General features: G+C 41.2%; 1 protein-coding gene across 2 annotated transcripts in view; it reads right to left on the reverse strand.

Moving 5' to 3' along the window:
• Window positions 1–1,654: 1,654 nt before the first annotated feature.
• BTBD7 (BTB domain containing 7) overlaps window positions 1,655–15,967 on the reverse strand; it is a 110,020-nt gene continuing 95,707 nt past the window's right edge. For both annotated transcript variants that reach the window (XM_078335644.1, XM_054240307.2), the window contains 4 exons: window positions 15,577–15,766; window positions 12,470–12,648; window positions 9,673–10,131; window positions 1,655–7,217 (listed from right to left, as the gene is read on the reverse strand). In XM_078335644.1, the coding sequence (XP_078191770.1) occupies window positions 6,411–7,217; window positions 9,673–10,131; window positions 12,470–12,648; window positions 15,577–15,766 (1,635 nt within the window). In that variant the 3' untranslated portion in view covers window positions 1,655–6,410. The remainder of the gene's footprint in view (window positions 7,218–9,672; window positions 10,132–12,469; window positions 12,649–15,576; window positions 15,767–15,967) is intronic.

Below are 15,967 nucleotides of genomic sequence, written 5' to 3' on the forward strand. Positions count from 1 at the left end.
CTTGATCTTCGGACCTTGTGATCCATCTGCCTTGGCCACCCAAAGTGCTAGGATTACAGGTGTGAGCCACTGCACCAGGCCTTGTTTTGTTTTTAGGACAAGTCATTTCCAGCCATAAGTGAAAGGGTCTGAGACTGGGGATCCTGTCTGTTTGGTCTGCTGCTCCATATTGCCAGACTCTGGGAGGAGTGGACTCAAGAAATATTCCCTAATGGACTAAGGAAAGGTCAAGCCTAAAGTGGGTAGGGTTCACTAGCTAGCCTGAGTTCATTTTTTCAGGAATAATCCACAAGTACAGATATGAACACTGATTTATTCAATTTTCTTGTTAGATTTCAGAAGCTTACCCACAGAAACCTTAGATTTTATCTTGATACCTTTCTGTTAAATCTAAGATGGTCATAAACTACAAAACTCGTTAGTGAGGCACGAAGAGTGTGAGGCTGGGACAGAATTTCGTGCTGAAATGATAAAAACGTTTTAAAGTAAGAGCTCTCTGGATGCAGTGGCTCATGCCTGTAATCCCAACCCTTTGAGAGGCTGAGGTGGGAGCATCACTTGAGCCCAGGGGTTTGAGACCATCCTAGGCAACACAGAGATCCCTCTCTCTACAATTTTTTTTTAATTAGCTGGGCATAGTGGTGTGCACCTGTAGCCCCAGCTGCTCAAGGACTGGGTGGGAGGATCATTTGAGCCTGGGAAATTAAGGCTGTAATGAGCCGTAATTGCATCACTGTACTCCAGCCTGGGTGACGAGCAAGACATCGTCTCAAAAATAAAAAATAAGAGTTCTTTTGTAGCAATTTTAAAAAATGGAAATGAGAAAACTTTCCATTTTGCATGGCCTTTTTAAACTTCAGAATCCTAGACTCGAGACCATGATTTCATTTCCTTTTTATTATTTATTTATTTATTTTTTTATTTTTGAGACGGAGTTTTGCTCGTTACCCAGGCTGGAGTGCAATGGCGCGATCTCAGCTCACGGTAACCTCCACCTCCTGGGTTCAGGCAATTCTGCCTCAGCCTCCTGAGTAACTGGGACTACAGGCACGTGCCACCATGCCCAACTAATTTTTTGTATTTTTTTAAGTAAAGACGGGGTTTCACCATGTTGACCTGGATGTTCTCGATCTCTTGACCTCGTGATCCACCCGCCTCGGCCTCCCAAAGTGCTGGGATTACAGGCATGAGCCACAGCGCCTGGCTTCCATTTCCTTTTTGAATAGAAAAATATTATTGAGCCTGAGTGTGAAAGCAAAAGAAAGCTCAGAATCTAGGCCAGGTCTCAGACCCTTGAAGGCCCCTGAAGAGCAGGACACATCCAGGTGCCTGGTTCACACGGGCGCCAGGCTGAGCTTCCTGCCATCCTGTACAGAACCCTGTGCGGAACTTATCGCTCAAATTTGCAAAATGAAATTTCTCAGAAATGTCTCAATAAAATAATAGAAAATAATGAATTTGATGATTCAGAATAAAATGTGTGATTTCCAAGAAAACTATGATGATGATGATAAATGCCTCTGAATGACTGAAATTCTAGAAACAGAGAAAATCAACCTAGAAAAACTCCCACTTCTACCCTCCAGGGTGATCACTTCTATAATTGAAGACTATATGCTACGCTGCTAAAACAGACTGTATCCAACTCAGCAGATTCTATACAAGCCATTTATTTGAAATGCCAACTATATGTAGGATAAAGTCAGTGTTACATGCTCATCAGTAACAGTAGAAAAATAGAAGCAGTGAAAACCTCTGTACAACAGTAATGGTACTCAAAAGAGAAATGTATTGTTTTACAACGCTTCACACAGACGAATTCAAGTTTGGAGGTACCTAAATAAAAATACTATATATTTCTTTAAAAATCACTATGTACAATTGAAGCGTAAACAAGTTTTACAAAGTACTGGTTATGCAGGTTGTAAAAAACACTTGCATAGGACATGGAATCAGTTTGAAAATTTTCTGAGCCTTTAGCATTGAAGGCACTTGACTTTATACCAGTAACAGCACAACCACAAGAAATGCAGTGTTGTAGATGGTTTTCCACCTCTCTGTGTACAGATGTGGTACATACACAGCAAGTTGAGTTCAGGAACCTTTATCTCTCAGCCACCCCATCTAAGAGCAGGACTCAGTGTTGCCTGCCCATGTAACCCAGATACGGAGTCACGTGCAGGTAGACGATGAAGCGTCCAGAGCTTATCTGACCTCTTAGAACTCACACAAACACACAAACATAAGAAGTTATTTTCAAGACACACACTTGCAAGTCATCTTTCTATAGAAACGGCCACAGCATTATAATATTCAGAATATGAAAGACTGACAGTCTGAGGATTTTCTAGAGGAAAAAAAAGCAAAGGACTTGCCAATACGATAGCTACATAACAGACATGACAATCTACAGGACAAAGAGAAAACATGTCACCAAACATTGCTCATACAACACTGTTAATGGAAAACAGTAAAACACCTTTTAGCAGTGTGCACGTTCAGTCTTTCAGTAAGATTATCGGTAATGAGGTTTAAAAGGAAATCACTTAGTAGACAAAGTAAACCACTGCAGAACCGGGAATAGCACCCATCACTGCTGCTTTAATAGTACAGAGAGCCGAAAGGCAACCGAACAGTGAAAAAAGTCAAAGAAGCATTTCCCTTTGAATTCAGTCCTAAAAACATGAATGCCTTGCAGTTAATTTCAAGATAAGTATCTTACAAGTGTTTCATGAAACGTTTTTTTTTCTAAAAGGCAAATTCAACATTATGAAAATAGGTATTTTGCTGGGTAGTTACTGAGAAATGTCAATCCTTTCAACTCTAAAGAGCGATGCACACGGCTGTGAGCCCCACTGTGTGGCGCGAACTTCCACCTTGCCTTCGGCATCGGCATCTTTATGCAGAGGTACAAGAACTAAGCTCATTGCTAGGACGGCAACAACAAACCAAAAGAAAAATCCAGTGAAGGATGGCAGGTGTAATAAAAAGTTTCTGAGGAAGCAAAAACAAGACTTAGGTAAGGTTTCAGAGAGAATTCTATAAGACTGAAATGTCAAGAATTCACTGAAAAGCCTTAAAGCCTAACGGGTTATTGCAGTGTCAGGCTAGCTGAGGTCTAAGGACATGTTCCCAGAAATAAAGCTAAAGGGGGCATGTGAGCTAAAGAATGGGCATGGAAAATTTACACAACTATGTTTCAAATACTTTTTGCCTTTCGTGCTGCTTTTTTCTTAGGAGCCACCAGTGACTCTGAACTTAAATTATTCATCAAAATCACAAAACTAAAACAGTAACGTAAGAAAAAGACCAACAGCGTCTTTAAGAAACTCGAATGTCCTCCTTGGCCCTAGCATGTAAATGGTAGTTCTCTAACCTCAACGCACAGCAGACACTGGAAGTGGTGATTGTCCAAACGGCCTGATTGTCCATGACCTCAAAAGGAGATCTGGTATTTTTGTGATTTGGTTCTCATTAAAATCCTATACCAAGTAAAATGACAGTTCCCATGGCCTAAATTTTATATTACACATATGTATGCTTTTCCTTCTGAGAGCAACCTTACTCAGACTTCACATTTACCTTAGTACAGAATTTAAAAAGATTTACTAGATGGGTTGGAAGCCAGAGGCACATAGCTCTTCAACCTACCCTAGTAACCACACTTCCCCAGACACATTAAAAGCATTTAACACCTAACCTAACACGCACAAACCCACCTCTTTACCTTCCGCAAGTCACACCGGTCCGAAATCCCAGGGATTAAAGCAAGTTTTCTCTTTATACACATAGTTTAGCCAGGTAAGCTACTGTATGATTAAAAGCAAACTTTATAAACTAAATAATCTTAAGAATAGTGGCCACCTATTTTTATAATTATACTTCAGGGATATGAGAATAGTTCATACATTTTCAGAAAAATGAATGTGTGGGATCAACAGCTCCGGTTTAACATTTGGGAAAAAAACCACAACAAAACGGGTCAGAGATAAGACTTTTTCTCCCCATCCAAATTAGGTCTACTGATTCTTCCTTGCAGTACTGGCGCAGTACAGTCTGATTCAGAATAGAAATATAAAACTGTATCAAAACATGAACATGTCAACATACATATGTGATAAGAGAAACACACATTAAGGAATATGATGGCCTTCGCTTTTGTTTCTGAAGACAGACTGGGCTTCAAAAGACACTATTGTCTATTATGAGTCAAACTTCTTACAAGCGAGAACAGAGGCCTATGTTTTTCTCTTCAAAAAAGGAGGCTCGAATGCGACGCACAGCCGACCTGCAGATTAGTGTTAACTCTGGGAGCTCGGGAGCTTGTACAACAACCACAAGCATCACCGAGTGCACCAGCACAGCAGAGCGACTGGTGGCAGTTTGCCACCCGTGCGTGCAGACACACAGTATATTTCCCATCTTGGAGACTATCTACTGTTAGGGTTTTCTAAAATGTCAGATTATTCCTGAGTGTATATCCACAGGGTAAAGGAGGAAAAGACCATAAGAGAAACTATAGTTTTGGGAGAAAGCAGAGTTGTTGACACCCAATAGAAAAACTATTTACTTCAAAGTGCATGTAATTCATTTATCTGGTAGCTCATAAAGGCTCCCTAGCCCTGCATAGTTTTAGAGTGAGTGTGAGTGATTCATAGTTTTTTATATATATACATACATAGAAAAGAGGCTCCCAAATATCCTACATATGAAGGAATGTTTAGAAAGCCTCTTTTCTTCTAAGTGCTACGGCTGTGTGTTTATGTGTTTGCAAAAATACAAAGTAAATGCTCAAATAATGTTGAAGTGATTTAAAAACTCAAATCCTAATATATTTACATTGGAGAGTAAGAAAAAAACAGTCCTTAGCTCACACATTGCCCTTCCAAGGGAGAGGATCCTGGAAGACCCCATGTGCTCAGTGGCTTAGTAAATGCCAAACCAGCATCCCAGTGGAGTTCAAGTAGGACATGTAGTGTTTAACTGAAAACAATTTTTTTCCTTTTTTTCTGTTGGTGAGAAAGCACTATGCATTATACAACAACTTTTTATAGGACACCAAAATGTAGACATACTTTGAAAATCGTTTAAAAGAAAACGTATGTTTACAAACACCAAATAACATCTATAAGACTGAAGCCCTTTTTTTTTTTCCCCATAGAGAGCAAGACAGTTAAAGGCAGCGAGCAGTCAGTTCCCCCATCGCAAGCAACTGGAGAGTTGACACTCAGAACTAGAAACTGTCAGTGTGACCTTTAAGTTATTTCACTATTTCCATTGCCCCTTTTTTCTTTTTTGAGACAGGGTCTCAATGTTGCCCAGGCGGGAGTGCTGTGGTGTGGTACAATCTTGGCTCACTGCGGTCTCAACCTCCTGGGCTCAAGTGATCCTCCCACCTCAGCTCCCCAAGTAGCTGGGACTACAGGTGCACACCACCACGCCCGGCTAGGGTTTTTTTTTTGTTTTTTGTTTTGCATTTTTTATAGAAATAGAGTTTCACCATGTTGCCCAGGCCAGTCCTGAACTCCTGAGTTCAAGTGATCCTCCCGCCTTGGCCTCCCGAAGTGCCGATCACAAGTGAGAGCCACTGCGCCCCATCTCCACTGCTTTCTAATTCCAAGGGATCCAATCTCCTTAGAGCCTCTTCTGGTGATACTCTAATCCTTCTGACCAGAATGTGTAGGGATTCTGATTGCATCCACACTGTGGAAATGGACGGCTTCAGCCTGGACACAGAAGGCTTTTCTCCCTCCTGTTCTTTCCTGAACCAGTAAACTTCAGGACCCTGACTGGACTCTCGCTGGAGGAATGAAGCCCAGCTCCCAGGACTTGTTAAAAAAAAAAAAAAAGACATTAGATTTATGGAGACTGGGCGGGAAGATTTCTGAACTGAAACAATTACTGAAAAGAGAGGAGCATTCTGATGTGCTGTTCTTTGGAATTTCTATAATTAAAAAATAAACACAGAACTATTTCATAAGAAAATACATCTTAGTGTGCAATCCAATGCACATGGATTGGTAGATGAAAGGTAAAATGCAAAAAAGTATGAAAATACAGTCCTTTAAATGTGGCAATAAAGTTTAACATACTAATATAAAATCAATACAGAGAAAATAAATGTACAAGTGCAAAAAAATTCCATCATTTGTAAAGAGAAATAGAAAGTGCCAGCTCGCTCTTAAAAATGCTTCCCGACATAATTGTTCAAACACAAATTAGACAGATGCAACATTAAAAAAAAAACCTCCTAGCATGCCATGTCTAACACATATACACACAAAAACTAGACCAAAATAATGTGAAACCGAGTTGTCAGCTGGCGTTGATAAACTGGTCTGTAAGTTGTTGGGTTACATCATAAAATGGGATGTTTCACATCTCAGGCACAGACGACTTGGAGGTTGCTCTCAGAGGGCAGATTTTTTGTAGAGGAAGTCCGGCTTGCTTGGTGACCTCCTTCCTCTGCTTACTGAATCTTCCCTTTCCAAATCTGTATTTCTCTGAGCTCCATGGCCCAGGGACTCACTGTCTGCCAGTCTTCTACTGGATCTCTCTTCAGGAGCTTCAGCGCTACATGCAGAAAGTGAAGGTCTGTTAGGAGTCAGCCCAAAAGTCAAGTCAGTTTCTACTGTGGTTCGTCCCCTGACATGGGTACTAGCATTTTCTGGGGCTGCCAAAGGAAAGTCTGACCTCTGGGGAGGCTGCTCGACAACATCCAGGTGTATCGGCTCATTCTTTTGTCTGTGTAGATGCCCGTCAGGGGAAAGTGGATATTCTCTCCTAGCTTCTTCCTGTTTTTTAGGAGACGTCTGGCCAGGTAGGTAGGCTGACTTTAAGCCACTTGGTGATGCCTTACTGTGGCTGTACAAATCGGGACCAAAATATCCACCTTGCGAAGGGGAAGGGGTGCGTCTGCCGGGAGCAGGAGTAGAAGGTCTGCAAGCAGCATTTGAGAAGTCATAGAAATCCGGATATTCCTGTGGATTTTCTCTGGCATCTGTTTTTTGCTCTAGTGTGTGTTTTTTCCGAGAAGTGTGTGTATGTCTCTGTGGAATACATGACAGATGCTGGGGAGGCCCTGGTCCTGCTTCAGAAACTGACTGGCTTAATTCTGTGTCTGCAGCAAGCTCTGGAAGCCTCCTGTCCTTGAGTGACAGTGTGGACACACCCACAGCGATGTCTGGCATCAGATCATTCAGCACAGGTTGCGTTCGCTGCAGATGGAGACAAAAATGGTGGGAGGGTTAAAGAAAAGGACCCATCTTCTGTAAAAATGATGTCCACCGATTTTGTTTCCCAATTATAAAAGTAACATTTGCTGAATATTTAAGAAATATAAAAATACAGAAAGCTATAAAGGCAAAAAAAAAAAAATCACTGCAATCTTTTGAACAGAAATATCACAGTTAGCATTTTGAGGTCTTTCTTTTTATGTTTTTCTCCTCTGCGTATCTATTAACTTTTACAAAATTTAGCACATATATAATTCTGTCAATGTATTGATGAACCATGACTTAACCATTCAGCTACTATTGGACATTTAGGTTGCTTCCAATTTTTCATTACTATAGTCAAGACTGCAATGAATATACAAATAAATTACCTTTAAAAGGAGTTTTACCTAAAATATAAAGCAGTAGAACTTCTGTGATTGTAGAACTGAGGGTCCAGGCCAACAGAATGGAAATCTGGTTTATCAAACACTACTGACCTTCGCTCTTCTGGGGTGGGGGAAGCAGGTAGAAGAGGTAGAGAGGTCTAAGAAGGTGAGAAAGGCTTTCTGTGCTAACAGTGCTCCTGCAAACATGGTGAGCCTTCCTAAAACCCATTGGACCTTCTGTCACGAGTGTGACAAACACCACTCCCACAAAGTGACACCGTAGAAGAAGGGCAAGGATTCTCTATGCCCAGGGAAAGCAGCATGATAGGAAGCAGAGTGACTATGGTGGGCAGACTAGGCCAATTTTCCGGAAAAAGATGAAAACTACAAAGAAGACTGTGCTGAAGCTTGGGTGCTGAGCTCAACTGCAGATCTAAGAGAATGCTAGCTATTAAGAGATCCAAGCATGCTGAACCTGGAGAAGATATGAAGAGAAAGGGACAACTGATCCAGTTCTAACCATCATCTTTTGTTTCACTGTGAAGATAATACATTCTTGAGGTTATGTTAAAAAGAAAAGTTGACAAAGGATCCTAATTTGACTCAGAATATATACTAGTCCGCAGGTTCCAATAAGCCATATTTGAATGAAGCTTCCCTGAACTAATAGGTGAATCTTTTCTTCTAACTTGCTACTGATAGTACATGACTGAATAGGAAGACTTAAAAATCAATTTTTTTTTGAGACAGTCTCACTCTGTCATCCCGGCTGCAGGGCAGTGTTGTAATCGTAGCTCACTGCAGCCTCAACAACCTCCTAGGCTCAAGTGATCCTCCCACCTCAACCCCATGAGTAGCTGGGACTACATCTGGCTAATTTGTTTATTTATTTGGTAGAATCGGGGTCTCATTACGTTTCCTAGGCTGGTTCGGAACTCCTGGGCTCAAGTGATCCTCCCCCTTCAGCCTCCTATAATGTTGAATTAGAGATGTGAGCCATGGCACCTGACCAAAAAAAATTACTATTTTTTTCAAGTGTATTATATAAAATCTCTAATGCCATGCAAAATCAAGCAAAGAATCCGCTACCAATTTACTACCTACCAGTCCTAGCTACTGTGATTCTAAGTGAAGTGGGGGCTCTGATGATGAGCTTCGGAGGCAGAGGCCTGCTTGAGGCCTCATTTTCTGCCCATCTTCTGAATGTGGTAGCACACGCCTGTAGTCCCAGCTACTCATGAAGCTGAGGTGGGAGGATCACTTGAGCCTAGGAGGTTGTTGAGGCTGCAGTGAGCTATGATTACACCACTGCCCAGCAGCTGGGATGACAGAGTGAGACTGTCTCAAAAAGAAAAGTTTTTGGGCCGGGCGCGGTGGCTCACGAGGTCAAGAGATCGAGACCATCCTGGTCAACATGGTGAAACCCCGTCTCTACTAAAAAAAATACAAAAAATTAGCTGGGCATGGTGGTGCGTGCCTGTAGTCCCAGCTACTCGGGAGGCTGAAGCAGGAGAATTGCTTGAACCCAGGAGGCGGAGATTGCGGTGAGCCGAGATCATGCCATTGCACTCCAGCCTGGGTAACAACAGCAACACTCCATCTCAAAAAAAAAATAGAAAAGTTTTTTCCACGTTATTCCTGGTGGTATACTGTACTTGGCTCTAAGTCGCTCATGCTTCTTGTCCCATTAAAGCATGTGGTACAATAGTGGATTTTACAGAATAGTAGAAGTTAGGGACAAATTCTAGACCTGTGCTTGAATAGAACATGGAAATGGAATATTCCTTTATGCTGTTCGGTAACCCCACTCCTTCCTAATCTGGGCAAATGAACACAAAGATAAGAAGATACTCCACTCCTCCACATACACCTCTGATTTCTCTCCTCTTTTCTCATTCATGTACGTTAGCATTTTTCCCTCTTTTCCATACCCCTCAAGTCTATGCCTTCCACTTGTCAGCAATCCTCTGGGCACTGCTGAGTCTCAGTGGAGCTCTTGGGGCCAAAGGAAATTGCTTCTAATAGTCCATAAACTGAATTTGAAGCAAGTTACTCAAGTGTTGACTTACCACTTGCTTCTCAGATGCTGCTGCTGCTGCTGCTGTTGAGGTGGTGGTGGTGGCGGCGGTAGCAGCCACCGTCTGTCTGCTCAGTCCTGCAGTGCTGGTACAATCAGGAGGCGCTGCTTTAACACTTGGCAAGTAGACTGGGGGAGGGCCAGCTTTAGGAGCTGTTCTGGAGTGGAACAGCGAATGATTACAGGGATAAGAAAATGAACGTGAAGGATGCTGACTGGGAGGTCTTTGTTTCCAGCCTGCTTTGAGCTGGTTATGGACTGGCGTAGCTGGGGGGTGGTAGGGAGGTGGTGGAGGAGGCAAGGGTGGATGGAAGGCCACAAAAGAGTCCAGATCTGTAAACATGGTTTCTGCAGGAGGGGTACTGTTTACACGACATCTCCCAGGCTGTCTCATTGTCAAGAGAGGACTTTCATCCCCAAAGCGTTCATCAGGAAAGAATTTGTGAGGATTCTAAGATTTAAAAAAAAAAAAAAAAAAAAAAGGACATTTATTAGCATATTTCATAAATGGAAATGTATAGGCTGAGAGAATTAAGTGAGGTACTTAAGAAAACCACAGTCAGCAAGAATAAAAAGCATAATATATTCTTCTAGGCCAGAAGCCCAAGGAAAAAAATCACTTCCGTTATAGCATAAAGGCACAGAGTACCACCTAGGACACAGCCATCAAAGAAAGCTGCCTGACTGAATACTCCAGCAAGTAGGTCAGTCACCTCTTGCAAAATTATGTGATAATGCAAAAACAGGTAATAAACCCAAACTCAAATATGTCTTTGCTAAGAGATTAACATTAAATGCCAAAGGAAGAAAGGAATACAACTGAGGATGCTCTAGAAACTTTGACAAAACATCTTTGCCTGCTCTGTCTGAAATGGAAACTACAAAGTACTATTCCTCACCCATTATCTATGACTAAGTTTGATTAATATTTTGGTAAACATTATAAAAGAATACTTCATGCAATTTAAGATATCAAATTCAGACACAATTTAGAATGGCAAAAGGAAAATAAACGAGTAGAAAACCAGACCATATATTTTAAGAAGAAAAACTGTAGCAAAAGAAAATGAAAATCAACAACCTAAAACAAGAGCCTAAAAATGTTCAGTAGAAAATTAGGCAAGCAGGGGGTAAAAAAAAGAACCTAAAAAATAGTTTGCTGACTTGCTGAAGAAGCCTGTACCATGCTTATCCATTCATTCATTCATTTACTTATTGTTTTAAGACAGGATCTCTTTCTGTGGCCCAGGATGGAGTGCAGTGATACAATTATGGCTCACTGCAGCCCTGACCTCCTGGACTCAAGTGATCTTCCCACCTAAGCCTCCCGAGGAACCAGGACTACAGGTGCATACCACTCACTATGCCTGGCTAATTTATTGTATTTTTTATAGAGATAGGGTTTTTGCCATATTGTCCAGGCTAATCTTGAACTTGAGCTCAAGCAATTTGCCCGCCTTGGTCTCCCAAAGTGCTGGGATTACAGGTGTGAGCCACTGCGTCCAGCCCATCCTTTTTTTTTTTTTTTTTTGAGATAGAGTCTTGTTCTGTTGCTCAGGCTGGAGTACAGTGGAGCAATCTCGGAGGCTCACAGCAAACTCTGCCTCCTGGGTGCAAGCAATTCTCTTGCCTCAGCCTCTTGAGGCTGGGACTAGAGGCCTGTGCTACCACACCTGGCTAATTACATTTTCAGTGGAGATGGGGTTTCACCATGTTGGCCAGGCTGGTCTTGAACTCTTGACCTCAGGTGATCCACCCACCTTGTCCTCCTAAAGAGCTGGGATTATAGCCATGAGCCACTGCACCCAGCCACATTCTAGCCTTTTGAAGGGTAAGGATTAAAGGGGTTTGGAGTTAGTGGCAAGAAAATCACTTGACCAGATGAAATTAAATTTTATTTAAGGCTCTGATTTAGTGGCTGCTTCTTCTAGGCCAGAAGCCCAAGAAAAATTCTATCTTAATTAGTTAACAGGTAATAAACCCAAACTCAAATATGTCTTTGCTAAGAGATTAACATTAAATGCCAAAGGAAGAAACCAAAGTAGCAAAACCAATGCTACTGCTTTTAATCTAATAATTACTAGAAATGAGTTTTTTTCTTTTTTCCTGGTAGGTTAAAAAAGAAAGCACTTATTCTTTGATTCTCATATTTGGGTTTGAACCCTCATGGAAGAAATTTCTTGTAAGATGGGAGAGAGAAACAAAAGGGGCACTGGAAGATGAGTAAGCATGGTAGTAGACCAAACCTGAAACCTAGTGACCAAACAAGGAAGAGAGAGCAGTGGAAGTTCAGAATCTTCTATTTCCAGGCCATCTCTGTGGGGCACGCACACTACAACCTGGGCCACAGAATGAGATCCTGTCTTAAAACAATAAGTAAATGAATGAATGAATGGATAATGAATTTTTTAGCAGTCGCCACTTGTATCCTTGCTACATACCAGATATACAGCTGCTGTACAGTAGCAATCTGGATCTTCAAAACTATCTGTTTTACAGGTAAAAGAGCTGATGTCCAGGGTGGTTAAGTAACTCATTCCAAGTTAACCAACTAGTAAGCAGCAGAGCTGGGATCTAAACCCAGTTCTCATTCTGGACCTCTGCTCAGTTCACTCCATGACACGGCCTCTCACCAGGAGGGACTTGCAGGGTATCAAAGACAACCAAAGAGAGTGAAAAAGCACATGCAAAGAAAAGGAAGCAAGCTGAAGGCTCATCAGGATGTCTACAGTACTGCCTGTCTGGTGACTGAGGCTCCCTATTTTAAACAGTTTAATGTCATTTCCTACCTGCAAGAGCTCTGCAGCAGCATCTGCAAGACCAAACTCTCTCAGTACTCGAATCTGAATTTCATAGCTGACGGTGGCGCCCTCCCCGCAGTTGAGCGCATAGGCCCTCTGCACCTGCTCCGTGTGCCGCAGCTCCTGCAGTCGTCTGACCATGTCTTTCATAATGAGGAGACGCGGAACTGGAAGGAGAAAAACAGTGGGCAAGCAAAATTCCTGAGCTACACAGAAGACGACCCCATGAGCCCAAGGGAAAAAAGCATGTGTTTCATACCAGAATCTTATAAATTTTTTAGACAGTATTTAAATTTTCTAGGAACATACTAATTTATGTACCTCTAATTATTTTTCGACGTTTTAAAATTTCACTATGCCCAAAAGGCTCTTAATCATACTGAATAGCCCCTGAGTTGTGTTATTTTAGTTTACAGTTCAAATATAATTTTACTTGCATGTATTCTCATCGGAATCTCAGATATTTCAGAAGTCTTTAAATATATTAATTCTTTTGTTCAAATAATTTTTTGAGTCCTAACTATGCACCAGGAATTGGACTTGGATATTAGGGTGCACAGAATGAAACACATGATTACTCTCCTCAAAAGGTTCTGGCTTGGTGATATAAACTGAACCGGAAGTAAACAATATGATATAGGGTCATAAATGCTCATGGAGAGAACTGAAGGACTGGGAGGAAGGGCACCCAGCCAGACTGGGGGCAGACAAGAAAGGCTTCAAGGTGTACACAGAGCAGATTCTTGAAGAATGAAGGGAAACCAGACAGGCAAAAAAAGCTTTCTGAGCAGGACTGGGTATGTGTAAAACACGCAGTAAGAGACAGCCTGGCAGAAGTGGTTGGCACGGCCAGCAGAACTTAGGATTCAGAGCTATAAGCAGGAAGAGTGTGAAGAGAGAAGGCAGAAAGATGGCTACTGGCAGATCATGGATAAAGAATTTAAATTGTATCCTGTGCACAACAGGCAGTGACTTGCGAAGGAGGATCAGAGCTGTGAACAAGTGCTCTCTGATGCTGGTATAAAATGGGCAGGCACGCTGGGGCCAGTAAGCTAAATCAAGCTTGCTGTCTGCCTTTGTAAATAAAGTTTTACTGGAATGTACCTGTATCCATTCATTTAGGTACTATCTATGGCTGTTGTATAGGAGTTGAGTAGGTAGATATAACAGAGACTGAATGGCATACAGAAACTGAAGTATTTATCATCTGGCCCTTTCTGGAAAAGGTATGCTGGCCAATCACTGGTGTAAAGAACAGAATTTTGAGTAAGATGAGAGGCAGGAACATTGGTTAGAAACCTGAACTAGGGCTGTAGCTGTAGGGTTGGAGAGGGGATGGAGTCTATAAATATTTATGAGAGAAACTGACTAGAGCAATGATCATTATTTTTTAGGGATAAAAGGGACTTGCATTTACTGAGTGCTTACTCTAAGCCAGGCAAACTCCTCTGCATATTATTTGCGGTGCTTCATTAAATCCTCACAACTCTAGAAAGAAGGTATTAGCCCCAATTCATGGATGAGGAAATTAATGTTTGGGAAAGAAAATATTAATACTTTGTCCAAAGTCATACAAAGTAACAGAGCCAGGATATGAGCCCCCTAATCCTCTGGAACAAGACATCTATCCTTTCATGAATGTGGTGGGCAAGGAAGTGAGAAGAACCCAGGATGATACCGGAATAGGGCCATCCCTCATCAGCCAAACAAGAGACAAGTCTTATTTTTCTGAGCACACTTACTTGAGACTGTCTAGACTTTTGAGACTGAGTTCTAAATTATGCTGATATTCAACTGCATTAACTCAAGCCTAAAAAGCCGTGATAATTAGCAAAGCTTCAAAATCTGCATAAATCAGCTAAAGAAATATTTCATGTTGTCAACTAATGTGTATTTCAACTAGTGGCCAAATTTGATAAGGTAACAACTGAAGAAAGTCATTAGCTCCAGAATAAAATATATGTATTCACTTAAAAGTTCTGTCACAGTCTTTTATTCATCTTTAATTACAACAGACATTTATAAGCAGAAATAAATAAGTGCTATTTCCACTGCTATAGTTTGCTGGTTTTTATTTTGAATCTTGCAATGGCAATTAGCAAGTGCTACAAGTTTCTGACCACCAGATCACTGTTGGTTTTTTTGGTTTGTTGCCCTTTTTTCTTTGGTTGAAGTCAACATTAACTGACTACCTGTGTAACAAACATTTTTGGACATGCTCAGACATTTTGGACATGACAGTTATACCCTGATCAACGGCCAATTCCCCTAAAGTCATACAACATATAAACCTGTGCTACAATAAACTTCACAGAGCAGAACCTGGGAAACTGGACCTCTAGGAAACCCACAGTGATCACATTTTGGAAGACCATAGACTAAAAGGTAAAATAAGTGCGTATGACCCTCCAAAGGGTCTTATAACCTGAGAAATACCCTATGGTGGTCAAAAAGTCTGAATTCCTCTAAACCAGTGGTTCTCAAAATGGGTGTCTTTGTCCCACAGGGCACAACTGGCAATGTCTAGAAATATAAAAATGTTTCCAAAAGGTTTTCACAAAGGTGTGTGTTCATGCACATATGTGCTCTTAGCATTTAGGGAGTAAAGGCCAGGGATGCAGCTGAACACCCTACAAAGCACAGGACAGCTCTCTATTAACAGAATAATCCAGCCCCAAATGTCAATAAGACTGAGGCTGAGAAACTCAAGGGTAAACTGATAACCTGTATACACTTAGTAATATAAAATAAAATATAAAGCAAAAGTTTTAGCTTATACGTATTTCTTTTTGTTAATTATACTCTAAGTTCTGAGATACATGTGCAGAACATGCAGGTTTGTTACACAGGTATACCTGTGCCATGGTGGTTTGCTGTACCCATCAACCTGTCATCTACATTAGGTATTTCTCCTAATGCTATCCCTCCCCTAGCCCGCCATCTCCCATAAGTATTTATTCTTTAAGAAGAACAAAGCATAATGGGTATTGAAATGTGGAGATAATTAGCATATACAGAGGGGTTCAAATATCAGCAATTTCAAAAAATAGTTAAGATTATTCATTTAAATATAAACACCCAATATACTGCCTTACCTGGAATTTCATTGGCTACAACTGAAGGAGGGCTTGACTGGTTGCTGCTGATCTGCTGGTGGCTGATCATGTGACAACACTGTGGCACGGCATTATTGACCATGTAGAGTGTGTCTGGCACGTTGGACATTCTAACCATTCGCAAGCGCACAAGATCTGTTTGTTCCACCATCATCTCATCTAGCACTGACTGAAATAATCATTCAGTATTAACAAACTAGTCAACCTTCCTCTGTGTTAAATCACATTTGAAGGAAGATTATTACTTTCATCAAACAAAAAGGGAATTAATGTATTTCTATTTTGTAAATGTTAGTATTAGTAGTGAAAGGAAGTACCCCTGCCATTTTAACTTAAAGACTCTTTGGAGCATCTTTGAAAATACACAACC

Source organism: Callithrix jacchus, chromosome 8 (genome assembly GCF_049354715.1).
Source record: "Callithrix jacchus isolate 240 chromosome 8, calJac240_pri, whole genome shotgun sequence".
Lineage (NCBI taxonomy): Eukaryota > Metazoa > Chordata > Mammalia > Primates > Cebidae > Callithrix > Callithrix jacchus.